Source organism: Gekko japonicus, unplaced genomic scaffold (assembly GCF_001447785.1).
Source record: "Gekko japonicus isolate JY-2015 unplaced genomic scaffold, Gekko_japonicus_V1.1 scaffold512, whole genome shotgun sequence".
Taxonomy (NCBI): Eukaryota; Metazoa; Chordata; class Lepidosauria; order Squamata; family Gekkonidae; genus Gekko; species Gekko japonicus.
In genome coordinates, this window is record NW_015170289.1 from 807,730 (window position 1) to 826,389 (window position 18,660).

At 41.3% G+C, this 18,660-nt stretch overlaps 1 protein-coding gene across 1 annotated transcript in view; it reads right to left on the reverse strand.

Annotated features, from left to right (window-relative positions):
• Positions 1-7,508: 7,508 nt before the first annotated feature.
• Positions 7,509-18,660, reverse strand: part of PHF3 (PHD finger protein 3) — a 93,141-nt gene continuing 81,989 nt past the window's right edge. Inside the window, exons 14-15 of the mRNA XM_015417876.1 lie at positions 11,545-11,740; positions 7,509-10,380 (exon numbers count right to left, since the gene is read on the reverse strand). Coding sequence (XP_015273362.1) covers positions 8,231-10,380; positions 11,545-11,740 — 2,346 coding nt within the window. The 3' untranslated portion in view covers positions 7,509-8,230. The remainder of the gene's footprint in view (positions 10,381-11,544; positions 11,741-18,660) is intronic.

Genomic DNA, 18,660 nt, shown 5'->3' on the forward strand with positions numbered 1-18,660 from the left:
CTATGTCCTCTTTCATCCTCCTTTTCTGTGGGCATCCTGTCCCACTGCCTGGAACGTCTTTATCCCCATGAATCCCTTACCTAAGGCTTTAAACCCAACAATGGTTCCAACTTTCCCTTCCCTCATACAAGCTGGACCATGAAATATTGAGTTCCTTAACTGAACATTCTGAGTTACCAGATCAGTTCAGCAAAACAGTGTCAAAGGCTCACTGCCAGAAACTGAAATCCAATATGGATTGGAGACTCGCTTTCAGAAATGGCAAATCACCTTTGCTTCAATTTCAGCACAAATTATTAATTTTTAAAAGCTATCCAATAGTAACTGAAAAAAAGGAATTGTTTTTGTTAGATATTATATTTTCTATCCCTAGATCTACTTATAGTTTTGTATCCTAGGGACTAATGAAGTGTCTAATGAACCCAGTCTTCAGTAAATAATCTGCATCCTTTTACTTTTTATATACTTTTATTTTAGAATTAGAACATGATCAGAAAATAAATGCCAAATGTAGATAGAAATGTAACAGTAAAGGTTCATAATTATGTCAGAAAAGCCACATTTTCAGTGGGGAAAACGTAATATAACCTCTCCTACTTAAGTAATTCAACATTCACAATTTGGAAGCAGGTAGTTGCTTAATAAACTGCATTAAGAATACTGAAAACCCTAAGGGGGTGTGTGTTAGCAGCCACTACCCAGTACTTGCCGTCTGCCCACTCAAAATGTGAATATTTTTACCCTTTCCAACGCTATATATATATATAATTTTATTAATTCCATTTATACCCCGTCCTCCCCGCGAACAGGCTCAGAGCAGCTTATATTAGTCAGTACCCAGTACCATAAAACCATATACAAAAATTAAAACATTTTAAACATTTAGAGAATTAGATAATCAAAGTGCTAGTGATGGTAATCGTCTTTCAGTAATTAAGATGGCATACTATATAGTATACAAGCAATTGTTTCCGAGTCAGTGATCTTTTGGCATCTTGCGATGGTATGGCTCAATCTCCAGGCTGGAGCCAACCCATAACCACAGATGTTGGTGGTAGTGGTGTGGCGGCTCCTAATTGAAAGCCTGGTGGAAGAGCTCTGTCTTGCAGGCCTGCGGAACTGTAAAAGATCCCACAGGGCCCTGATCTCTTCTGGGAGCTCATTCCACCAGTACGGAGCCGCCACTGAAGAGGCCCTGGCCCTGGTAGCAGCAAGCCTGGCATCCTTAGGGCCTGGGATGGTCAGTTGATGTTGTGACCCCAACCGTAGTGCTCTCTGGGGTATATATGGGGAAAGGCGGTCCCTCAGGTATGTCAGACCCTGGCCATATAGGGCTTTAAAAGTAAGTACCAGCACCTTGATGTGGATTCAGTATGCTATTGGCAGCCAGTGCAGTGCCTTCAGCACAGGCTGGATGTTCTCCCATTTAGGAAGGTCCATCAGAAGACTGACCCTTCAGGCTTCCTTCAGGCTTCCTAAGACTGAGTTTAATTATTTGCAGAATAATTTAGTTCAAAGATTAATTTGATATATTGTAAATCTATTATAATGAGCTAAGATAGTTTGAGAATCTTATAAACATTATCATGTAATAATTTTGGTGTTAAATTATATAATTCTTTCTTCAATGAAACAAAATACATTAAAAAGAATATTGAAAACTCTCTTGAAATAAAGATTTTGAGTGTAAGAATTAGGCGGGGGGGAGCAGATGATTAAAGAAGCACGAACATGTATCTCTGGAACCACAACCATTTCCATCCCTTGTTGTGTAGCACTGTGGCATGGATGCAGAAACAAGAAATATCTTAGACAAAGAAACAACGAGTGACAACTAGGGATGGGCACAAACTAGCTCACAAACTAAAATTCATGACAAATTTTGGCCAGTTTATGGTTTGCAAAGTGAAGTTTGTGGCATGTCAACTAGCATGAACTTTCCAGTTGTTCGTGAACGGATACATTTCCAGACAGACTGTCTCCAATCTAAATGTTCACCATCCTTCAAAGCACTGGATCTGTTCTATATGCTCCTGAACCTGTGCCTGTCAAAATGACCACTTCATTTCCCCAGAAAACACTTTCCTGGGGGCACCTTCTTTGGGGGGCCATAACTTGGACCCCATGAATCCAATCCATACCAAACTTGATGGACACATAGAGGAGAGTCAGCCAGAGATCCCCTCTGAGTTTTGTGTCTCTACCACACAGGGGACTTTTCTGTTGTTGTTGTTCATTCGCACAGTCGAGTCTGACTTTTCGTGATCCCATGGACCACATCACGCCAGGCCCTCCTGCTCCTGGGTTTGCTTAATTTCATGTTTGTTGCATTGATAACACTGTCTAACAATCTCATCCTTTGCCATCCCCTTCTTCTTTTACCTTCAATCTTTCCCAGCATCAGGGTCTTGTCTAGTGAATGCTTCCTTCTCATATGGTGGCCAAAGTATTTGAGCTTCAGCTTCAGTATCTGGCCTTCCGGGGAACAGTCAGGATTGATTTCTTTTAGGATTGCCTAGTTTGATCTCCTTGCAGTCCAACGGACTCTCAAGAGTCTTCTCCAGCACCATAATTCAAAAGCATCTGTTCTTTGGTGCTCGGCCTTCCTTATGGTCCAACTCTTACAGCCATACATTACTACTGGGAATGCCATTGCTTTGACCATATGGACGTTTGTTGGCAGAGTGATGTCTCTACTTTTTATTACACTGTCTAGGTTTGCCATCGCTTTCCTCCCAAGGAGCAGATGTCTTTTAATTTCGTGGCTGCAGTCACCATCTGCAGTGATCTTGGATCCCAGGAACGTGAATTCTGTCACTGCTTCCATGACTTCCCCTTCTATTTGCCAAGGAGTGATGGCGCTGGATGCCATAATCTTAGGTTTTTTGATGTTGAGTTTCAAGTCAACTTTGTCGCTCTCCTCTTTCACTCTGAGCAAGAGGCTCTTTAGGTCCTCTTCATTTTCTGCCATTAGAGTGGTATCGTCTGCATATCTGAGGTTGTTGATCTTTTCCCCGGCAATCTTAATTCTGGCTTGTGATTCATCCAAGCCAGCATTTTGCATGATGTACTCTGCATATAAATTAAATAAGCAGGGTGACAATATACATCCTTGTCATACTCCTTTTCCTATGCTAAACCAATCAGTTGTTCCATATCCGGTTCTAACTGTTGCTTCTTGACCCTTATCAAGAAACATGTGAGGTGGTCTGGTACTCCCGTCTCTTTAAGGACTTGCTATAATTTGTGATCCACATAAAGGCTTTAGTGTAGTCAATGAAGCAGAAATAGATGTTTTTCTGGTACTCCCTTGCTTTCTCCTTTTCCAGCAAATGTTGGCAATTTGATCTCTAGTTCCTCTACCTCTCTGAAACCAAGCTTGTACTTCTGGCAGTTCTCTATCCATGTACTGCTGAAGCCTAGCTTGTAGGATCTTGAGCATGACCTTGTTAGTGTGTGAAATGAGTGCAATTGTGCAATAGGTTGAACATTCCTTGGCATTGCCCTTCTTTGGGACTGGAATGTAAACTGACCTTTTCCAGTCCTGTGGCCACTGTTGCGACTGTTCTACCATGCCACAAACGTCACCAATTCATTTAGTTCTTGAATGTTCATGATGGTTCGTGGTTTGCAAACTGGGCACTCCATGAACCAAATTTTCATGGCACATGTCCATACCTACTGACAACAATATGATACCACCACTGCCCCCCTCCCCCAATTTCTGTAATGGCTGCAATAGGTATAGTAAATATTCACTCATTCAGTCCTCTCAAATATTGCTATCAGAAGTTGCATAGGTAGGAGGCTGCTTACAGAAAGTTTTAGTGAAATAGCTATCAATGGAGATATGGTGTGAGGACACAATGATGTCAGATAAATGACATTCAGGTCTGGCACACACACACACAAAGAAAGAGATGATAAAATGGACTGTATTACTTTAGGTTGTATCATTTTTTAAAAAAAAATGTTTCCTATTGTTAAAAAAATTCCTCCATGTAGTCAACATACATTATAAAGACAGAGTGTCTAGGTTAGTCTGTTCCTTGCTATACTAGTTTTCTTCTTGCAAGGATTTATTTTCATGTAAGGGAGCATTTAACAATGTGCTCCCCTTCTGCAGTCAGAAGTGGTTCAGTCCATTCTACCGCACGGGGCTCTCACGATTCTGCTGCATAAGACCAGGCCTCAAGAGTTTAACACCAAGAGGTTATTTGTATGTCATTAACACTCAACTTTCCTCCATTTTAAGATCAAATATTAACATTCCACCATACCTGTGATCTAAAGTAAAACTCAGGAGAGAATCAATAAAAATTGTAAATGAAGTTTTATGTTAAAATATTTTGGTGTACATGGATGGACAGATATTGTATTTCTGGTTATGTGTAACAAACACTTTATAAGTGATTTTCAGATTCTTTACCATCATACTGAGTGTTGACACCTTTATCCTAAACGCATCTATTTGGGAAGTTGAAGTGATTTCAAATTGTGTACAAAGTAGGCATTCTTGGAATTTCAGTTTCTGAAGTGCTGATTTCCTAACCTGTAAACTGATAAATGTCTATTTGGCTATTAATTCTGATGGAGCATTACACAGAAATAAATGGAAAATAGGTACTGCTAAACATGTACCCGAATAAGGAGGAATGAAAATGGTATTTCACATAGCTTGCAAATACAAGTAGTTACCAAAACAATTGTCTGCCATCATTTGCTTCTTGTTCTTATTGTCTACTACATGTTGTTTATTTCAAAATATTGGGTTACATGTCCAGAAAACAGACTTACTTGCCCATAATTGTTGCAGCCCAGATTGTTTCCTGCAATGTCACATACTGAGGAGCACAGGGCTATTTTTGGGTAGGAACGCACAGGAACAGAGTTCCGACTGGCTTCAGAGTTGGCTACGCCCACTACAGCCAAAACCTCTGCATGCGTGGCTACAGAGGGAAGGCTTGGAGACTGACCCCGCCCCCGGCAACTCCAAGGCGGGCAGGTCAGGGGGGGGGGCCTGGAAGGATTGGGGAGGCATTTAAATGCCTCCCCATGCTTTCCCCGGCAAGCCAAAGGAAGGCAGTTTAAACTACCTTCCCTTCCCTTCAAGGGGGGGCTTGCCCAGGTTCCCCACAGCCACGGGGCACCCAGGCAAGCCAAGGGAAGGCATTTTAAACTGCCTCCCCTCCCCTCCCCTCGCCGGCTTGCCTGGGCTCCCCACAGCTGTAGGGCGCCTGGGCAAGCCAAGGGAAGACATGGGGTGTGGCGTAATATGCTAATGAGCTGCACTGTCAGGGCTGTGGTCTAATATGCTAATAAGTTTCTGCTGTTGGGTGTGGCCTATTATGCTAATGAGTTTCTGCTGGGCTTTTTCTACAAAAAAAGCCCTGTTGAGGAATATACACACAGGCCCAAATATCAATGTCAATGTTAATTCAGTGCTGTTAAACAGACAGAAGCCAATGAGTTTATAGCCTTGTCCTTCAGGCTAGCTTGCCAATCCATGTGCCAGAGACACTTGTTTACACATCTTTCTTCCTTAGATGTAGCGCATCTGTGTTTGGATCCACAAAACTGGGAATATCATATAATACAGGACTTCTAGGAGTGGTCCCTCTTCCAGCAGTAAGAACAAGTGGGAAAGCTTTGTCTTCTCTATGGGGACTTGAATGAAAGACCTACTGTTCCTCAGCTGGTCTGTTTGCCTGCTAAAACACCCTCATCCTTAAATGAAAAGTATTCATTCCATTTCCTGTTTTCCTATCCCAGAACAGTGGATTTGACCTCATGTGGGGTCCCACTGCTGATGCTAAGGGACCTCAAGCAGTCCAAATGTCTTGATATACTGAGCTGCTGCTTGATGAGTTTTGGGGCCTTTGACACAACTACCCTACTTCATTGTTTCAAGAATATGCAATTATCATCCGCAACAGCAAGATGTGGTTCTTGCTGCATAAAAGCTTGAACTAACTCACACCAACTCTTGCCAATAAATACCAACTTCAAGAGCTATTTCTGTAACAAGGAACTTTCATGACAATGAGGAAGGTGGTTAAAGAGGAAAATGGAGGGTGGTTGTTGTTGTTTTTCTAAGCAGCCCTGAAGAAAAAGCACTTCAGAGCAACAGACTTCCAGATATTTTTTTAGTAGTGGGGGAGGGGGGGGAGACAATACACTTCATGGCTGGTCACCTAGCCAGAATGGTAGAACAGACTTCATGACTCAGGCCTGGTCATGAACACTCCCAAATGGGGGGCAGCACAGAAGAAAAAGTGTGTTGTCTTTTTTTTCTCATACTCACCAAAGCTATTCCAAGACTCACTCAAAGACATAAAATATCTGATGGAACATTTTGAAACAGGATGATGCCTTTCAACCACAATCTACCCCCTTAAGATTTTTCCTTAGGATACAAAAAGATTAGAGGCGAATGACAGCCTTTCTTCATCTGTTCTCATCTGTAATAATGCAGTGGAGATAACTCTCAAGGATTTTTCAGAGGCACAAGAGCACAGATTCAGACCTGCATAACATGAGGACTTGATTCCCTTTTCCTTGCAAGGATTCTGGGGTACTCAGAGTTAACAAAATGATCAAACCTCTCTCTACAACCATGAATGACTACACTCGTTATAAGGATATTTCCTTTAAACCGTGTTTGATGGTGGGCAGAGTATTAAACTTGGTCGTTAGTTTCTGTAAGGAAAAAAAGCAACCATGAGCTGAGAGGCACAGATGATCAGATGGTGTCCCCATGGGTTGGGGAAGTACACTGTGCAGAAAGCTAGTGTGCCACGTGCATTCGCAGCAAGAGGTTCAGTATTTCAAGAATCCGCTAACACATCCAAACTAACAAGGATTTTGTACTCTGTTAACATATATGATCTACTAAACACTGTTTTTCTTTTGTGTATGTCACGTCTTTGAATAAAAACTACCACCAACCATTGTATGGAATAGGATTTTTAAATTTGATTCTATAAAGCCATGTGCAAGGTTTGCAATTAGGCTGTTATGCTTAATTAGGATTTTGAAATAGCCTAACAATTTGTTTTAATCACATAGTACTGAAAACTTTTTCTGATACCAAAGTACAAAAAAAAAATCTATATTCATAGGTAAGGTGATTTATGCAAGAAGATTCTTTATATGTGCACAATGCTCTTAATTTTACTAAATACTTCAAAACAGGATGTTGAACAGAATAGTGCAATGTTATCCAACAGAAACAGCAATGTACTGTAACTTGCCACAGAAATCACAAGAAATTTACAGATCTATTTATTAAAAACCCTAGGATCGTTAAAAATTACCAGAAATTGTAAAGCCAAGCCACATTTATACATCTCTTTGTTATAGCAATTTAGCCTATTGCTTCACATCTATTAAAGTCAAACAAACAACATCTGTGAAAGGCTTTATCATCTGTAGAATCAAAATATCCCTTAAAATATTTACATTTTACAATATAAAGGATAGTAAAACACATGTACAAGCTTAGGTATTCAAGTTTTTGAAGCACAAGAAATTGTTGAAAATTAATACAAATCATATCATAAAGGCTAAAGTTGTAAAAAATCTTATTAAAATAAGTGGGTTCTAAAGCAATAAAATTTGGACCATGCAGCCTTCTAATTTCTGCTCACAAACTGTTTCAGATGCTTGGCAACTATGCAACGGTCGATACTGCTTTGCTTCTTTTCTTTTTCCTTCTGAATCCTTAAACACCCCTACTTAATATTATATCGCTATATGAATTCTGAGATTCTGTCACAATGCTCTGTTGGACAGTGCAACTTAAGATTTTCATAGTACAAACTTCACCGTTATAGTAACTCAAGCATCTTAAAACAGAGGAGATCATAAGTCACCAAAGGGGACAACACACATCTTGACAAAAAGCCAAATTTGATCAATGAGCTTTATACGTCTTTTATTGCATATTAAAAAGAAAATCCTTAAAATTTTGTCTGTACAAGCAATGTAAAATGTTGAACAGTTCAACTTCTGCTCCTAAGTCAGTAGAACTTAAAAGAAAAGGAGTAAGGGGTACTCAGACTTGTACCAAGCCAAACAGAAGTAAAACACTGAGTGAATATCAAAAAGAAGGAAAAACTGATGGCACAATTATATCCAGACATATTTTACAGAGTTTGGAGACATATTTAACACAGATTATTTTTGTGTATTTAAAACTTTAAAATACAGCCTATGCCCTTTGTGGCTTTTACCTTTTGCTTTTACTTCGGTCACTGTGGTCCCTGTCTTTGTGATGCCTATCCCGATTCTTTTCACTATCTCGTTCTCTATGCCTCTCCCTACTTCGCTCTCTCGCTCTCTCCTTCTCATGAGCCCGCTCTCCACTTTTAGGAACATCTTTCTTTTCAGGATTTCTACTTTCTCTTGAGGATTTGCCTTCAGAATCTTTATCACTGTGCGAAAGTCGTGACCTCTCGTTGTCCCGATGCCCTTCCTCCTTGCCTTTTCTGTCTCTTTCTTTATCCTGGGTTCTATCTCGATGTCTATTCCTTTCAGAATCTGGCTCCCAGTCATACCTTCCCTTTTTCTGGTGGTGAGACTCACTGTAAAATCTTTGCCTATGCTGGTCAATTTTCTTCCTACTGAAGGTTCTCTCCAAATGTGGTCCTTGTCTGCCCCAAGGGTCACTATGACGCCTCTCTGGTCTTCTATTGTCTCTGCTCTGATAAAAGTGCTCTGGCCCTGAGAATCTTGACTGTTTATGTGCCAGTGGTGGAGCTGGTGGAACTGGTCCAACAAAATGTGGGGGCTGCCCTGACAGATGCATCACAGGGGGCCAAGGCATCAGAGGGTTCTGAGCGAAGCCAAAGCCTGGAGGAGGAAGAAGTGGAGGTGGCAGAGGGGGAGGAAACCCAAATATAGGATTGTTTTGTGGAGGAAAGTTAGGAGAAACAGCCCCTTGAAACTGAAAAGTGGGTGGAGCAGTTTTAGTGTGCTGAAAATTAGGCTGCTGAGTCCTTATTGGTGAGAAGTTTGCACTTGTAACAGGACTACCAATTTGTTTACTGAGCTCAGCATGGCAAGAATTTTCAGTTTCAAACTGAGATGATGATGAGGGGGGGAGTGGCAATAAGCTTCTTCTAACTGAATGTACCGTCTCGATGTTTTGCATCAGTGCTTTTTCCTGGGACTGATTTGTATCTTCCAGCTGGGAGGAACAGACACCATCTGCTTTAGTTACAGCTGAAGCCGTTGTCACCGTACATGCTTGACTATTGCTCTGATCTAAGCCTAGATCATTTTGTGAAGACTGTTTATCTACGTTTGTTTCCTCTGTTTCTGAAGTGTCCAGTTGTTGGTTATTTTGCATATCTTCGTTTCTAACACTGTTGCCTTCACTTTCTGAAGTGCTGCTCTGTTGGCTTCGTCCTGCTGCTTGCCTTGGATCCCTTTTAAGATTAATGAACTGTGGAGATTTGGTACTATTAACAGCCACAGTATCAACAGATGCTACAGCAGCATTATTGCTCCCAACAGCCTTTCTAAAGCTGAATGAGACAGAACTGGTGGTCCTTTTATCTTCCTGAGAAACATTATCTGCAGCCCCCAACATTACACTGCTTTCAGTAGCCTCTTTGGTTTCTTTGTTCTGTGACAGAATAGCTAAGTTTGCTAAAAATGCTTCTGTAGAAACATCTGGTGGTTTCCCCTTAAGACTCACACCTGTCAGATTTCCTGAAGAGCATGAGACATCCACTACCATTGTATCAGCTGCTGATTTATTATCTGTGGATTCTTTTGAATTGCCCTGGTTATCCTTAGTTTCTTCAAGTCCAGGAGTTACTACAGGAATGTCCATTTTTTCTTCTTTTATACTTGTCTGTTTTTCAGGCAGGTTTTCATTAGCAGGGTGGTCCACTGTTGACTGGATATGTTCAGGCATCTGCTCTGCTGTACCCAGAAGACTTTGAAGAATATCATCTACTGGCAATGGTTTACTCACTAAGTCCAGAGCAGATGACTGATTTTCCCATCCAACCAGAACTCCAGGAAGAAACCGCAGGGGCTTTGGTGGCTCATGTTTAATGGTCTCCACAGAAGGTTCACTGGCTGTTACTTCTTCTGAATTAGACTGATGAGACTTAAGCCTTTGCTTGTGCAACACAGCTGTGAAAGAGTTAAAAAAGTCATTTTCCTCCTCTTTTTCTACTGCTTCTGAAAGAAGCACTTCAGGTTTGCTTAGTTTGCTTTTCTTTTCTGGTGGCAAATTCATGGAGCCACTTTCAAGACTTTCTTCTGTATGACTTGTGGTAGCATTACCAACTGCATTTATCTGTCTTTTTAACTTCTGGCGAATGACCAGCCCCAGCAACAAATTGGGTCGGTGGACTTCAATTCCTGTATGTAAATAAATCAGAACAGCACAGTCAATGAGATGTTATGCATATCATGGGAGACAACAGTTTCAATTAGCAAGCTACCATTGCAAACTCATAAAGCCTGAGCTTCTTGTACATACATTGACTTCTTGAGAATGTATGCACCAGGAGGAACACTAGTCCAATTTCCCTCTGTGTCTATCAAGAGCTGCTTATTATGTAGGATTCCTATTCTGCAAAATACTTATTTCTTGTTACAACAACAAGAACAAATTCGATTAACAAGCTGAAGGCAACAGAAATGCAAGACTATTGTAAAGCTATTTCCACAAAAATGCTAAGGGCGGTCTTCCAAGTTGGATTTAGAACATGTGCTAATGGTCCATGAATAACAACAACAATAATTTAAAAAATTAGACGTTCTCATTTTGGAGGTGATCCAAACATATCTCAACAGATAGTTCCAGGTGGTCAGCCATGCTGGTCTAAAGCAGTAGAACAAATTTAGAGTCCAGTGGCACCTTTACGATCAACAAAGGTTTATTCAAGGTATGAGCTTTCGTGTGCATGTATACTTTTTCAAATACATTGGAATGGAAGGTAAGAGCTCAAACTTATAGACAGAGGCTGAACAGCAAATTAACATGTAACATGATGAAGATGTTTTATTTAAGAGATGCAAAAACAAAACTATACAACAAGCCGAGGTTATAAAGTCAACAGTTGTTTTGATTTAATTAAGGGGGAAAGCAGTAAAGCAATAAATATGTCAAAATGTAAAGGTATCTTTTCTAATAGTGGGAAGTAAACTGAGACTTAAGTTGTTTTAGATTTTCCGGGCTGTATGGCCGTGGTCTTGGCATTGTAGTACCTGACGTTTCACCAGCAGCTGTGACTGGCATCCTCAGAGGTATAACACAGAAATATAACACAGCAACAAATCTTTCTGTGTTATACCTCTGAGGATGCCAGTCACAGCTGCTGGTGAAACGTCAGGTACTACAATGCCAAGACCACGGCCATACAGCCCGGAAAATCTAAAACAAGTAACGAACTCTGGCCGTGGAAGCCCTCAACAACATATTAAACTGAGACTTCCCACACTTAATCTTAAAAAACAAGATCTCCATCAAGCACATTTCTTAGGCTCTATATAGGTTTTCAGTCTAGTTTTGTTACCTACCAGGACCATCGAAAGGCACCAGCTGATGTGGAATTTTATCAGAGGCACCTAAAGGGATAATATACAAATCTTTGATTTGCTTCATGTTATTAGCTGCTACACCATAACGCTTTCTGCTGCTGAAATAAGCAAACAGCGAGGTGTATGAAATCTGATCCTCTTCAGTCACAGGGGTGAATCGAACCACACAGATTTCCTGTTGTGGAGAAAAAAAGAGTAGGGCAATTTATTTACGGTTTATTTTCTCATTCTTAACAGCAGAATGCAACACTTCAGAAGTGAAGAAAATTCCCATTAGACCATTCTTAGCCATCTGTTGACTTCCACCACTTCCATCTGGGATTAACAAAGCCCGGGACTTTTCCATTGTTGCTCTGGCTCTTTGGGATGGGATTCCTGAAGAAGTGAGGGGGACCCTATCATTAGAGATATTCAGGAGGCACTGCAAAGCCTGCTTGATTGCCAGGCGGTGACCGGAAAAAAGCCCACATGAAAAAAGCCCATGGTCATAAATGCCCACAAGAAAAAAGCCCACATGGGGAAACAACCCACATGGAAAAAAGCCCACACAGAAAAAATACCATGTAAAGTGCCACAGCTATTTATAATTGTGGATAACCATTCATCTCCATTTATGAGAATGTACAGGTATTACCTATATTTTATATTGTTATTTTAGGATTAAAACAACATTGGAAACGGTTATCCACCCTTATGGAAACATTAGAAAGGAAATTTCCCTCAGCTGAAATTATTTTGGCTGGGGATTTTAATGTGAGAGTAGGAAAGGTCACTCATTTTTTTTTCCAGAGCTCTCGAACTTTAAACAGAATTATACCCTTCCCCCCTTTTTTCCTGGAAAGGCTGTCCAAAGATTGCCATATATACTCGACTGGTTTACATCTTCCTAAGTTTTGTCTCCAATTTTATAGACTATGGCTGAATGGACTTATTCTCTTTTCTAAAGCCAGTGAATTTACATTTATTTCTACAAAACCAAGTAGCATAATCAATTACTTTCTAGTGTCCCCCATTCTGGAACCTCATGTTCTGAATTTGAGGTAGGGGATTGCACTGTTAGTAATCACCTTCCCCTGATTTTTACTCTTAAAATTAGCTCTTTTGCTGACCTTCCCTACCTATTTACTTCCCAGACCTCTAAGCCAGAAATCTTACCAAAAATTTTGTGGAATGATCATTCCACCCAGGTAACTTCCAGTCTATTTAAATCCAGACATACTCATAAGAACATAAGATAAGCCAATATTCGATCAGGCCAATGGCCCATTCAGTCCAACACTCTGTCACACAGTGGCCAAAAATACCAGGTGCCATCAGGAGGCCCACCAGTGGGGCCAGGACACTGGAAGCCCTCTCACTGTTGCCCCCCCCAGCACCAAGAATACAGTGCATCACTTGCCCCAGCCTGAGAGTTCCTATCTATACCTTGTGGCTAATAGCCCTAAGCGCTTTAACCTTTCTTCATAGGGAAAGTGTTCAAACCCTTTGATCATTCTAGGCCCCGGTCACACGGCAAAGTTGCCGCAGGAGAGGCACGGATGGTGGGCGGATTATCCGGGCGCGATCACACCCCAAGATCTGGGAAGTGGAGCGCACCCATGGCTTACCGCCGACAATGCGAGTTAAAAAACTAGTACCTCCAAGGTACTAGTAAACGTTTGCCACGGGCTGTCCTCCAGACGCCCGTGGTGTGATTGTGCCGGAGCGCGGCATTCCCCTCCAATCCCTCGTTTACCCGCCGGTGCCGAGGGAAAGATCCGTGGTGTGCTGCCGGCGCGTCTGATCGCGTAATCGCGCATCAAACTGCGTTGGAACAGTTAGCCACGCCTTCCCCCCGTGATATCCGGCCCGTGTGACCGGGGCCCTAGTTGCCCTTTTCTGCACTTTCCCAATGCTATAATATCCTTTCTGAGGTGTGGTGACCAGAACTGTACATAGTACCCCATCAATGTGTATTTATAGTTAGGATTTTTGGCTCCAATGTGCATCACTTTGCACTTGGCCACACTGAACCCCATTTGTCACATTGACACCCACTCGCCCATCCTCGACAGATCCCTTTGGAGTGCTTCACAATCCTCCCTGATTTTCAAAACCCAGAACAACTTCATGTCATCTGCAAATTTAGCCACTTCACTACTTACTCCCAACTCCAAATCATTAATGAACAAGTTAAAAAGCATCGGACCAAGTACTGATCCCTGTGGTACCCCACTGCTTACTACCCTCCACTGACAAAACTGCCCATTTATACTCACTCTTTGTTTCCTATTAATTAGCAAGTTTTTGATTTGTCCTTTTATCCCATGACTATTGAGCTTACTTAGGAGCCTTTAATGAGGAACTTTATCAAAAGCTTTCTGGAAGTCAAGGTAAACAACATCTATTGGGTCCCCCTTGTCCACATGCTTGTTCACTCCCTCAGAGAACACTAACAGGTTAGTGAGACAAGATCTTCCCTTACAGAACCCATGCTGAGTCGTCCTCAATAGGTTTTGTTCATCAATGTGCCTACTAATTCTTTCCTTAATAACAGCTTCCACCAACTTACCTGGTATCAGACTGACTGGCCTGTAATTTCCTAGATCTCCTCTGGAACCCTTTTTAAAGATGGGAGGGACATTAGTTACATTCCAGTCCTCAGGAATGGGGGCAGATTTTAATGAAAGATTACATATTTTTGTCAGGAGATCCACAAGTCCACATTTGAGTTCTTTCAGAACTCTCAGATGTATGCCATCCGGGCCTGGTGATTTATTAGTTTTTAAGTTGTCTATCAGTTGTAGGACCACCTCTCTCATCACCTCAATCTGACTCAGGTCTTTCAACACCCCTCCCGAAATCAGTGGTTCTGGAGTGGGCAAACACTTCTCATATTCCACCGATAAGACAGAGGCAAAAAAAAAAATACATTCAGCTTCTCAGACACTTCCCTATCATCCTTCAGTACTCCTTTTACCCCTTGGTCATCCAAGGCCCCACTGCCTCCCTGGCTGGTTTCCTGCTTGTAATGTATTTGAAGAAATTTTTATTGTTGGTCTTTATGTTTTTTGCAATATGCTCCTCATATTCCCTTTTTGCCTGCCTGGTCACAGACTTGCATTTTATTTGCCACAGTCAGTGTTCCCTTTTATCAACCACACTAAGACTAGCTTTCCACCACTGAAAGGAATCCTTCTTATCTTTTACAGTGTCATACCCTTGAGTTAATTCACTATCAGTCTAATAGTCTTTTATGAAAGCTTTATTAGAAACAGAGATTTAGATGTGCACAAGAGAGATCTCTTGTTCAGAATAAAGAACAGATCAAGGGTTACGTATTGTATAGGCAATAGGTCAGTATCTCATAATGCAACGGTCATGCAGTGGGCATTCACCGTCTCACCCTCTTTCACTCCCCTCCTCCATACTACACAGCACTACAAAACTTTATTATCCAGCAACAGATGTTTCTCCAAGGATGAGAGGTTTCCAATGGCCAGGCATCTTGGGGCCTGTTCTCATGGGATAGTTGTTACAAGCAAAGCTAATCTAACTCCCACAACAGATACACACAGATATATGACATTCACACTTACTCCTCCCATCCCTCGGAATTTATGGCAGAGAGGGCTAGAAAGGGATGAGACCAAATGGTCGTAACGGCCCAAAAGTGAAAGTAAACTACAAAGGCTGAAACAAATGAAGACATTAGTCAACATGACAATCAGCAGAGCCTGATTCTGACATACAGCTTCCATTACTTTGTTTGTTAACCATGCAGGCTTTTTTCTATACGTATTTGTGCTTTTCCTAACCTGCAGTACATATTTTTTCTGAGCTTCTAGGATTGTAAGTTTTAAATAGTCTCCAAGGTTCCCCAATGGTTTTGACCCATTCTACTTTTCCTTTCAGTTTCCTCCTCACATGTCCCCTCATATCAGAGAAGTTACCCCTTTTAAAGTTGAAAGTGGTTGTGTTGGTCTTTTTGGGCAATTTCCTATTTATACAAATGTTGAACTCAACAACATTATGGTTGCTGTTCCCAAGCAGTGCAATCACTTTTATATCTCTCATCAGGTCTTGGGTGTTACTTAGGACCAAATCCAGGATTGCCTCTCCCCTGGTAGGTTCTGTGACCATCTGCTTCATAGCACAGTCATTGAGAGTGTCTAGAAACTCAGTCTCTTTTTCCTGACTTGAACACATATTGACCCAATCAATGTGTGGGTAGTTAAAATCACCTATTACAACACAGTTATTTCGTCTAGCCTAGGGTTGTCAAACATGAGGCCCGGGGGCCGCATCAGGCCCCCGGAGGGCTTCTGTCAGGCCCTCAGTGCAACTGGCTGTCTTCTGCTTCTTCTTCCAGTTCTGCTGCTGCTGCATCATCATAGGTTTGCAGCTTACAGATACACACCTGAACAGCATACTCAAGATTGCAACAGCACAGACATTTTGATGCAGTAATTCAGAGCAAGAGGTGTCAGTTATCAGACACTGTTAAATGAACAAAATATTGCAATAGTGCTAATGTTTTAACCATGTTTTTATTTTAAGTAAAAAAAATATATTTGTGTTTGTGTCCTTTATAAAGTTTATATCTCCGCTACCAGGCGTTACATTTTATGACACACATGGCTTGGCCCAACAAGGTCTCATTTATTTCAGATCCAGCCCTCATAACAAATAAGTTCAACACCCCTGGTCTAGCCGTTATCTTTAATTCATCATTTTATATATTAATATTTTTATTGAGTGTACATATATCCACATATTTTATACATATCTTTTAAAGACACTTCATTTCTTATATATTCTCCTCTGCCTAGGAATCAAACTAAAAACATGTAAATAATCTCCATCCTCTTTACCTTATTCCCTTTCGTTACCCGTTGTACCAAACCGCCGTACAACTTCCTCTAGTTCTTAATCTAATCATTCTTACATTCTTTCCATACATTTTCAAAACTTCTTCTTCTACAGACTTTCCTCCTTACTCAGCTAATTTTAAAACTTAATCTGTCTTATTCCATACCTATAAAAGAAAGTTGAACAGGGTTGCCTCCGATACTGGGTGCTGCAGAGTGAACCTCTACAGCAGGAGGGGACCCTCCTCCCTCTAATCCGAAGTCTTGGGGGGGGGGCACCCTTCACCTCCTTGCTATGCTTTTGGCTTTAACAATTCTGTTCCTATTATTATTTTCCCCCTTAACTATAATTCAAACTTATCATATCTGCTAACTATAACTCACTCTACATTTTTTCCTATTAATTGCTCTCTACATCTCTACAACAAAACATAATATCCCGGTTCAAATGCTTCCATCCTTTTGTTTGGTTACTGTGTCCAACAATTCCTTGCCTGAAGCCTCATTGAAGGCGGTAAAGGTTTTATTCTCCAAACTGACCACTAGATGTCCTAACGGTAACCATCTGTACTGAATTCCTTTGTCTCTCAAAGTCTTAGCTGTTTCTCTCAATTGTCTGCTTGTGTTGATTAACTCAGCTGGAATCTCAGGAAACAAAAACACTATCATATCTTCAAGGCACAGCCCCTGTTTATTGCTGGCGATTTAAAAAAGTTTATTCTTAATCTGTACATGTTTGAATTCGACAACAATGTCAGGAGAAACATTATCAGAAGCCCTTTTGGATATATTTAATCAGAAGGGAGAGGTGATTATCTCTTGGGAAGGTTCTGCTTCTCCTGCTGCAAGTAGAATCTGACTCAGCCATCTATGTAAAGCTGCCGTGAGATTTTCTGTTTCACCATCATTTGCAGATACTCCACGAAGCTTGACCTTTTTCTCTCTCAGTTTCATCTCCTGAAGTATAATCTTATTTTTGGCCCATGACTCAAATTCCTTGAAGTCTTTCATATCATCTGCTGTCTTTTTTGCCATCTGGTAAGCTAATTCAGCTTTCCTCTCAGTTGTTTTCAATGCTGCAGTGAGTTCATCCAGTTTCTTGTTAATTGGTTCAATAGTTTGTTTGAGAAGCCCAAATTCTTTTTTTAATTGACCAACCTCTCCGCTAAGAGACTTTATATCATTCCTAATTTCATTCTTTATCTCTGATAGAGCGTGCATTATCTCAGTCTGTTTGCTTTGGCTGGGGCTACTCCCCCCCCCCTTCGCCATTTCCTCTAAAAGAGAAACCTCTAGGTCTGAGTCTTCCAAATCTTCAAAGACAATATTACTCTTTTTGGGAGGTCTGTAGGGAGGGTTTTTGGTACCTTTCTTTGCTCTGGTCCTTCCCATACCTGGCATTGATGTTTATTCCAAAGTTGGCTGTGTTTTCTGAGAGCAAATCTTTAATCTTCTGTGGGAATAGTAGGAGCGTAGGAGGGATGCAGCCAGCCAGAAGCTCAGACACCATGCACCCACATTCATTCATCATTTTATAATCCTCCTCTATCTTTTGATCTGATGGGCGATAACCAACTCCCAGTGTTAAGCTTCCATTTGGGCCCACTATTTCAACCCATAGCATTTCCAGAAGCAAATCCAATTCTCTTACCCTCTCAATCTTACTGGACTGTATACCCTCTCTGACATACAGAGCCTTCCCATCTCCAACCCTTCCCCCCATCCTTCTGATATAATTTATAACCAGGAATCACTGTATCCCACTGATTTTCCTCATCCTACCAAGTTTCTGAAATACCCACAACGTCTATCCCCCCTTCCAACACCAAGCATTCCAATTCCACGATTTTACCTCAGACACTTCTAGCATTTGTATATAAGCATCTATAGTTTCCAATGCTTGTTAAGCCCACAACTTTTCTCTTGCTGCCTCGAGACCTTGCCAGGCAGTTCATATCGTTAGCCACAGTCTCAGTGGACAATTCTAATCCATTTCCTTGTAGAAAAGTAACATCTACCCCTTCATCTCTTTGAGATAAGCCATCAAGAACCAGAAACTTTTAATCTCCTGTCATCTTCCCACCAGGCAGGCAAGTCACCATACGGTCAGAACGCAGGTTCGCCATCCAGTTGTCTACCTGCCTAAGGATTGAATCACCAAGAGCCCCCCTCCATCCCTGCCAAGGGATGGTTCCTTGGTGCAAAAGGATACCCATTCACCAGCTGAGAAGATGTCCCTTCTGAG